At 56.3% G+C, this 9139-nt stretch overlaps 1 protein-coding gene across 1 annotated transcript; it reads left to right on the top strand.

Moving 5' to 3' along the window:
• The first annotated feature begins 5710 nt into the window (after positions 1–5710).
• Positions 5711–7380, top strand: NKX3-2 (NK3 homeobox 2). The gene is made up of 2 exons (XM_057426673.1): positions 5711–6110; positions 6521–7380. Exons 1-2 carry the CDS (start codon positions 5711–5713, stop codon positions 6994–6996), a joined length of 876 nt encoding a protein of 291 aa, XP_057282656.1. The 3' UTR covers positions 6997–7380.
• The last annotated feature ends 1759 nt before the right edge of the window (positions 7381–9139 follow it).

The raw sequence follows: 9139 nt of genomic DNA, 5'->3' as shown, positions 1-9139 counted from the left end.
TGGGGATCTGTGTAAGTTTATAACAGGTAAGTCCCAAACACTCCCAGATATTACTTTTGGTGGGTGCCTCCTCCTGATATGAATAATAAAGACAGAAAAGAAAAATTAATATAAAAGGACTGTTGACTTGCTATCAATAAAGATGTGACTCTTAGACAAAGGTGTGAAGTCACTTTGTAAATGTAAACAGCTCCAGTATCCTGAGAAGCCAGCAGGCTTACTTGATTTACCTAAGTGTCAGAAGCAATAAAAATATTTAAATATTAGCCATTGATTTAATTACCAAGTTAGTCCATCACACGTGAAAAGTGAGCTCAACTATTTCAAACCAAAAGTAGGAAAGGTTATTACCTATTTATAGACTGAGGAGCAATGGTAAAGGAAACCTGGACTTCATATGATGTTGTACCAAATAAACATCAAATGATTAATCTGTGCTACGAGTGTTCTTAAAAGCCCAGAGACTTGTACAAGGCAAATGCACCTACTGTAATATGGTGAATGTTCATTTAAATGTTCTAGTAAATAATAAGGAAAAAATCAGAACAAGCTGATAGATCAGATACTGTACAGATGACTCACACATATATTACCCTGGCATAAGTCATTCAATCTGTTTCTACTTCCATTTTTCTATCAGAAAGTGCAAATTAATAGACTGCCTTCTCCTTTAAAAAATGCTTGAAACAGATAAAAAGCTAAATACAGGGGCTAAATGTTACACTAATTTTTTCACAGAAGAATTCAAAAGCTTTAATTAATGACTATAAAATGCATCTGGCCATTTGGATATGCTGGTTTGCTGTTCATTAGTAAATCAAATTAATCTTGTCCAGATTGTATTTCTGTGCTACAGATAAATACATCAGAAGATGAGGACTATGTTGCCATGTACTGGGGTAGTAGGAAATTGGGCATGAAAATAAGGAAAGAAGCAAAAAGAAAAATCCATTTCAAAGTTGGTGTGGCCTGAAGGTGTTTGTGGGACGAGGCTCAGTGTGAATGCAGCTCATGGCCTCCTGGCACCATGCAGCAGAAACAAGTGCACAGCTTCAGTCTTTCTTTGGAGTGTGATGATTGGAGAGCCCTTACATCCTTTTCTTTTCAGGTCTTTCGAGGAGGAATAATTCCAGAGAAAAACTGCCATGCAGTGAGTCAGATGTTGGTAGTTTTGTTTTCAGGGTTGGTACTCTGCATGCTGACCCTTCACTTCTTACTTGGGGTTACTTGGTAGCAACCAAGAAACAAGAAGGTGATTTGGATAGGTTTTCCCAGAAATAGCATCTCTGAGCAATAAAACTGGGCCAAGCTGTGTCACTGTATATACGCAACCAGCAAGATTCAAGTGTTCCTTTCAGTTTGGTTCTAAAATCCTACCAGAATGCCCGTGTTTGAGCCTTGCAGCTCAAAGGACACAGGCTTTTCCCTGAATAAGGAATATGAGCAGAGAAGGGGAGTGCAAACCAGCTATTAAAACCTACTGAACTAATTTGCTAAGAGGCTGTCAAAGTTCTCATTGTCAGTATTACATTTGCACATTCTCCGAGTTTAATATTCAGTTGGGTACTAAAAATCATTCAGATTTTTCTCTCAATTGTAGGCGGTGTATCCCCCTCTCACGAGTCTGGAAGCATCTTGGAGTTGACATCTCAGCAGCAAAACAGGATCCTGATGTCAACAGCAAAAAGCCACTTGAAGGCTGAGTGTTACAGCAGTTACTTACATGAGGTCCCTTGTGAAATGCAGGGAGAAATCCTGCTAGTAACTTGTTTTAGAGATGCACAACTGTCACCTACTGTGTAGCTGTGGTTACAGTTGCTTGGAAATATATTGTTATTACCTAAGGAATGGAGTCAAAACCTGCTCAAGTACAGACGACCTGAGGTTTTCCTGCAAAACCAGCAAGTTTTCCAGGACGTATTCATGTGCCTTGCTTCACAGCCAGAGGAGCAAAGCCGAGGTAAAAGCCATGAACTGAATCTTCCCCAACTGTCACAGGGGTTTGAAATTCCTTCTGGGAGAGAGCATTGTTTGTACCATTTGCCGTCTTCCACCTAAGCCCCTGGAAGACACAGTGGGAGACTGCGATGATTTGCATCCCTCTGTGTATATCAGGAGGCAAACTAGGAACAAGTCTGGGAGACAGCTTCTGTCTAGGAAAAAAGAGACCACCTCTAACTGGCTATGGCAGAGGTCTTGTCTACGAACACCACTGCAGGCTTTGGGAAGTGCTGTCAAGAGAGCAACAGCATGGGGTAGCCCAGGGCCTGAGGAGGGAGAGCTCAGGGGACAGACAGTAGGGACAGAAGTGGAACTGAGCTGGCATGGCTCTGCTTGGGAGCTGGCACACGGAGCCTTCTTCCCTGAGTAATTTCCCATACTGGGTTAATCCTATCCTGAAGGAAAGGCTGCACTGTTCCCTTTTCCCAGTGCAAGCTGCTCCCACCAGGGAGCCCATCTGGGTCTTTTTGTATAACATTATACGGTGTATAAAAATTGTGTGCTCTTTACAAATGTTTTTTAAAGGTTTTGCAGCCACCGTCGCATGTGTACCATCTTTCACATGTTTATCTGATACTTTCATAAGATGCCCGTGAGCAGGGCACATCCTTCCCTGTTTCATCGCCCTTTGCACTATATGCAGTGCTTCTGTGAGCCAATTTCTCCCCACCTGGAAAGAAAACGCCTCGGGTGACTGCAAGAAGCCCCCTCACTCACGCTGCAGCCACACGGGCTCCGCTCCCCCTCTCCCAGCCCACACCACGGTTTGTAATTGGATAGAGGACGGGGCACTGAGGCTGTGTCTGGGCACCGCTGTGCTCCCCCGGCCCTCGATGTGGCCGCGAACCCGCCGGGAGCCCCGATGCCGGGCAGTGCGACGGGGCCGCCTCTAGGTGGGGCAGCCCGCCCGCCGCAGCCGGGGCTCCCCGCGGGATGCAGAACTGGTTGGGGGGCTGTCGGCAGGGCTCCCAGCGGGGCTCTAGGGGCTGCGATTGTGGGGCACGGCGGGGTGGGTGCTCCCCGCTGCCGCGTGAACACGGCGGATCCGCGCAGTATGTGGGGTTCAGCTGCCTCCAAACCGCGCAATGGCGGGAGCGGAGCCCTTGGCAGGGGTGCGGGAAAGGTGGAAGCTGTGCCTCCGCCTGCAAAATTTCAGGCGTTGCCCTGCCCGCCCTGCCGCCTCCTCCCGTGCCCCCCGAGCCTTTCACTGCCCCGTTTGCACCCCCGCCGCCGCCACTCCCGGAGGGGTGACCGAGCCCGCCGCCAGCAGTGCCCGGTGCCCTTGTCCTCCCGTGTTGCCCCAGCTGAGCGCGGACGGGCGCCGGCTGCGAGCCCCGCTCCGGGTGGGCAGCGGGGAGCAATGCCGGGCCGCCGCTCCCCCATCCCTCCCTCTGCTGCTCCGTCCCGCTGTTCGTCTACCCCGGAGGGGCTGGAGGGCGGGGGCGGAGGGACCACCCAGCTGGCCCCTGGCCTCCACAGCCCCGGGGCCCCCGGCCCTGCCCGGCCTCCCTCCGCCGCTCCCCTGCGCCTTACCCCCGCTGCTGCTCTCTCTCTCCTGCCGGCCTCGTCCCCAGGCATTTCCTTCCCTGAACAGTAGTTTTCTGATCGGGAAGAGGGCGCAGAGATCGCCCCGGGAGGCGGGAGAGAGCAAGAAAAAAAAAAGGGGGTGGCAGGGAGTGCGCTGGGCAAATTAGCAAAGAATTGCAGCCATTGTAAAGTAACCGCAGGTATTTCCAAGAGCTTCGGAGCGAAACCTTGTAAACCAGGGATTCCACGAGTTGGAAGCTGCCTCTGCCGGAGCTCGGTGGGGGCTGCGCCGGGGAGAGCGCCTCTTCCGCCGCATCCCCAGTCCCAAAGGGCCGCCTGCTCGGCTGCCTGCTCACCTGAGCAGAGCCCTAGCACAGAAGCGGCCTTGCGCTGACTTCCTACTCTCATCCGTGCCCGGAGACCAAACCACAGCTCCCACCACCCGCACCTCCAGCCTTTTCCCCTTGGAAGCGTGGAGCCCTTCCTCTCTTCACGTCTAAGTTCACGCATCTCCTCCGATTCCCCAGATTTCACCTCTCGGCTCTTTAGCACCCCTTAAAACGCACGCACAGGGTACCCTTCCTACACCTCCCGCACATCTCCGCTCAAGCGGATTTCTCGCAGCTTCCCCAGATATCTCTTACTTTTCTCCACCTCTTAAAATAAATTTCCATTTTGCAGGAAATACACTGAAGATATTTCCTGAGTGTATCGTGGCACCGAAGTCTTGGGTGGCAGAAGCGCTGGCTTTCCCGGGAAATACCTGGATGGGGAAAAGGGATAACGAGTAAATGCAAGAGGGGTTATTAAAACGGACTGGATTGTTTGTAAGGTTGAAGCCTGCTCTCGCTCAGTCACGCAAAGGTGCTCTCCGGCTTCCCGACACAACTGCGCTGTGAAAGCAAGATTATTTACTTCGTTAATTTATTTTCCTGGTAAGAATAATGACCGAAAACATTTATTTGGTGCCGCACTCGTTGATAATCAATTGTGGTGGCTTCTCGGTCTGCTGAGAACAGACGCTCCTCTCTGCGGGTACAAGGAGGGATGTGCTGGTGGGGGACACATGCCAGAGAAGCAGCAGGTTGGCACCGGGAATGGGGTTCCAGAAAAAAAGGGGGAGTTTTGGAGGCTGAGGGTCAGCGTTCTGATACTCTCCAGCTCGTTATGTCGCCGCGTCACCCCAGCACCAAAAACGCGCGGTGGTAAAACGCTGATTTTTCATTTCCTGCGTACCTGCCGGATACCCTGTCCGGGATTTTCCTATTAGCTCCGAGGATGCAGATAGTGTCTGAAACAAGGGGAGCCGAGGTGCTTGGGGAACCCAGCGGTTTGGTAACGGGCCGCGTCGATACCGTTCACACGTGTGTGATGGTTTCCAAAAGCGTACTGTTTAGGGCTGTTCCCTTTCAGGGGAAGCACAACTTCTCGCAAATTAAAGTCTGCTTTCCTTGAACCTGCCATAAATTGTCCTCTTAAAAAGGTTTTTAAGAGACTCATGGACCCAAGACCGTCCCTGACAAAAGACCGAACCCATTTTTAAATCAGCGAGGTGCGGAAGAGCCCGTTTTCGAAAACCAGTCGAGGCCACTGCGCGCTGACACCCGCAGGGCGAGCGGCCGGAGGTTTGGGCGCTTTCCTCGACGCGCACACTGCGCTGGTCCCGGGAAAGACGCGCTCCCACCGCGGGGCGATGCGGGCCCGGATGGGGCGCAAGGAGGAGTCCCGCGGGCCTCAAGGGGTTAAAGCTCGGTGCGCCCCGCCGCGAGCCCCGCGGAGCCGCATCTCCCCGCTGCGGGGAGCCAATCGCCGTGCGGGCCGCTCGGAGGCTGCCCAATGGGAAGGCGCGGGGCCGGCGCTGTCAGCGCGGTGAGCGATGACAGCGCCGCCGGCAGAAAAAGGAGAGGGCGGGCGCGGGGCGGGACAGAGCGGGGCGGAGGCAGCCCCGCGCCTGCAGGGACCCGCGGCGGCGCCCGGCGGAGCGGCGGCCCCGGCGGCCCCGGCCCTATGGGCGGGCGGGCCGGCAGCGGCTCACACAGGCTGCCCCCGCTGGCGCCCGCCCTCCCGGCGGCAGAGAAGGGCCCGGCACCGTCGCGGCCGCTGCCGGCGATGCGGTCGCCCAGCTGAAGGCGCGGCGCGGTCCGCTGCAAGCCCGCGGGGGCCGCCCGCCAGCCGCCGGGCCATGGCCGTCCGCGGCGGCAACGCCCTGACGCCTTTCTCCATCCAGGCCATCCTCAACAAGAAGGAGGAGCGCGCCCGCCACGCCGCGGGGCGGCCGCCGCCACCCGGGCCGGCCGGTGGCTGGAGGCTGTGCGGAGCCGCCGAGGGCCCGCCGCTTCCATCGCCCGCACCCCGCGTCCCGGCACCGCGGACGCCAGCGGGCTGGGACTCGGACTCTGCGCTTAGCGAGGACCCTGAGGGCGAGCGGCGCTCAGAGGAGGAGAGCGCCGGTGCCAGCGCCCGCCCCGCCGAAGTCACAGGCAGCGGGCGGCCAGCGGTGGCAGAGGAGGCGCAACCCCCAGAGGCGGCGGAGCGGGACACCGCCGGCCTCAGTGACAGTGAGATGTCGGCCGCCGTCTCGGGTAGGGGCAGTCCCGGCAGCGCACTCGCGCGAGGGGAGCGGGTGGGTCCGGGAGGGGTATGAGGGGGATTTGAGAACGGGAGATGATCGGCTGTTTCCACCGGCCCCGCGGGTTTGTGCGGCGAGCTGCGCCGGGGGAAAGAACACCCGAAACGCGTCCCGCGGGGAGAGGGAGGGAGGATCGGGGAGAGCCCTTTGCTAGGCCTAGTCCCCAGCCAGAGAGGGCGCCCGGCGCTTAACGAAGAGCGAGAAACCCCCACTGCCCTGGCCCGCGACGCGGTGGGCAACTCCCCGCCCGTCCCGTCGCCTCAGGCTACCCGGCTGCGCGGGTGCAGTCCCGCCGAGGAGTGGGGATGCGGGTGTCCCAAGTGCCCGCCTGCCCTGACCGCCGTGCTCTCGTCCTGCCTGCAGATCGCAGCCCCCCGGAGGAGGAGGACGGAGCGGGCAAGTGCGGGAATCTGTTGCCAGGAGAGGAGGAGGCAGCTGCGCCGAAGCCGCGGAAGAAGCGCTCCCGCGCAGCCTTTTCACACGCGCAGGTCTTCGAGCTGGAGCGGCGTTTCAACCACCAGCGGTACCTGTCGGGGCCCGAGCGGGCCGACCTGGCCGCCTCGCTGAAGCTCACCGAGACACAGGTGAAGATCTGGTTCCAGAACCGGCGGTACAAGACCAAGCGACGGCAGATGGCCGCCGACCTCCTGGCCGCTGCCCCCGCCGCCAAGAAGGTGGCCGTCAAAGTGCTTGTGCGCGACGACCAGAGACAGTACCACCCCGGCGAGGTGCTGCGGCCGCCCTCGCTGCTCTCGTTCCAGCCCTCCTACTACTATCCTTACTACTGCCTGCCGGGGTGGGCTCTGTCCACCTGCGCCGCAGCCGCCGGCACCCAGTGAGGGGCAAGCAAACATAACCCACAGCACCCCCACCACACACACTGGCAGCCAGGAAACCCATCTCCCCTTCTGCCACCTCCCATCCCTCCATCCGGCTGTTCATCCATCCAGCCAGCCAGCCAGCTTCTCAAATCCAGAGCCCCAGCTGCAGCTCTCGGTGCCTCGGACAGTATTTATTATTATTTTATTGTTATTTTTATTATTAATATTATTTGGATGGTTCCTCACTCTCTCCTCTTCCAACGTAGGACTCGCGGGCCACCCCGCCCCGATCCTCACCCCGTCCCCACCCTGCCAGCTGAGGACTTGCGCGATTCGGCACGACTAATTCATGGTATCCATGTTGTCAGTGTATTTGGTGTAGACTTTTTGTTTGTTTATTTCACTTCGGATTGGTAGGGACAAAGAGAGAGGAGGAAAAAAAGTAGAGGAGAAAAAAACCTCAAATAAAAGCAACCAACCCGCAAAACCAAACGCAGCTCAAAAGAGGAGATCAAGGACTCCCTCAGTGGATTGTAAGGAAGATTATTTTTGACGTCTGTTTGAGTCCTTGGTCTTCCAACTTGTTGCAAACTGATTATGCCTTGTATGGTGCTGAATGTAAGGAAGCCTCTTTCAGATCCCCCCTGCTCTTGTTGCCCATGTTATTCCTGTACTCCGTGAGCCTTGGCAAAGGATAAATATGTCACCAAAGGGTGAGACTTACATTGAAACGTCAGATTTCTTTTCTTTTTTTTTTCCTGAGATCTTTCCGTGTTCGGGGAGGGAGGAGTTACGGATTTTTCGCACTTTCCAGTTGTATTAAAGTTGTTATTATTATTTTTATATTCAATGTGAATATTTCTAGTCAGGCTTTTTAAGAAATCGATGTAATGGGAAATCCTAATACCATCAGTGCCTTTTAGAGTTCTTCTGCAGCCCTCTCCTTCAGGGGTGGGGATTTCAGATCTGCTCAGCAATGTAATTACACTCTCTTTCAAGGTAACTCATTGCTTTCTACTTTTTTCCCTTCTTTTTTTTTTTACCCCCTCCCTTTCTCTTTCAATGGCACTGTGCACTCAACTAGATTATTTACTTCGAATGAATTGTGAATGTTTGTAAGCTACCCGCTGTACTTTTGGGGTGGTATTTTTTTTTCCTTTTTAATTTATAAACTTTAGTTTAACACTTGGCTCTGCCGCTTGTGTCGTTTCTGAGAGTGGGCACGGATTTCCCCAGCGACCTTTTCCCCGCAGCTGACTTCAGGCTGTAGCACAGACCACATCCCGGCTTTCCCACTCGCCCGCAGGCTGGCAGCGGCTCCCCAGGGCCGCCTTGCCGTGCTCACGGGCAGCGCCGGAGCCGGCTCCTGGGTCGGTCCGGGAGCCTGGGGGAGTTACTTAACGCGTGTCCGGGATGGAGCCGCGGAGCTGCTGGTATAGTTTGCGGCTGCGCGGGTTACAGTGAGCCGTAGGGACATGGGATCGGTTTTCCCGGCAAAGGCGGCTTCGCTATGCAGGACGGGCAGTGCCTGCTGCCACAGCCCGCGTCTGTTTAAATACCCTGGCGGCTCTGGTAAAGGTGTGCGGATAGGAGAGCGGTTCTCTCGTTGCCGGAGCCCGGGGGGTCGGGCTGGGTCTGAAGGATGGAGCTGCGCACTCTTCGGAGAAAACGGCCGAGGCCGTTTGTATCCCGACACAACAGCGCTAGCCGCTGGGGCAGCCTCCCCCTTGGACCGAGCCCCCGCGGCGACACCGGGCCCTCGGCGCGGTACTGGCAGTGCACCCTGCCGCAGTCCGCTGTCCTCCGGCAGTCCCCGCCGGGGCCAACGCGGCCGTACGAAGCGGGCAGTCTGTGCTGTGGGCAACGGCGTTCGGAGGGACGGGACCCGGTAGTAGCTGTGGTACTTTCTCCAAGACGACGGAGCCCTTTCACAGGCGGCAGCGCTTCCCGGCGCCCTCGATCCTCCATCGCTGCCGGCTTCTCTTCCTCCGCAGGTGAAACGTCCCCAGGGTCGGGCTGCCTCTGCTCAGAGGTTGAGATGACTCCGGCTGCACTCGGCGGTGGGGAGACGGGTGACGGCGACTCTAGCCCTTGGGGTTGGAGTGGCTCGGGGCGAGCACTCAGCTCCTAAAGCCATCAGCCGTCTTGGCACCGCGGGAAC

The sequence above is a fragment of the Pezoporus wallicus genome, unplaced genomic scaffold, assembly GCF_028554395.1.
Source record: "Pezoporus wallicus isolate ANWC-B61680 ecotype Strahan unplaced genomic scaffold, APGP_CSIRO_Pwel_v1 scaffold_13239, whole genome shotgun sequence".
In the NCBI taxonomy this organism is placed as follows: domain Eukaryota; kingdom Metazoa; phylum Chordata; class Aves; order Psittaciformes; family Psittacidae; genus Pezoporus; species Pezoporus wallicus.
Note: the sequence above shows the minus strand (reverse complement) of the source record. Positions and strands in the feature narration are given on the sequence as shown.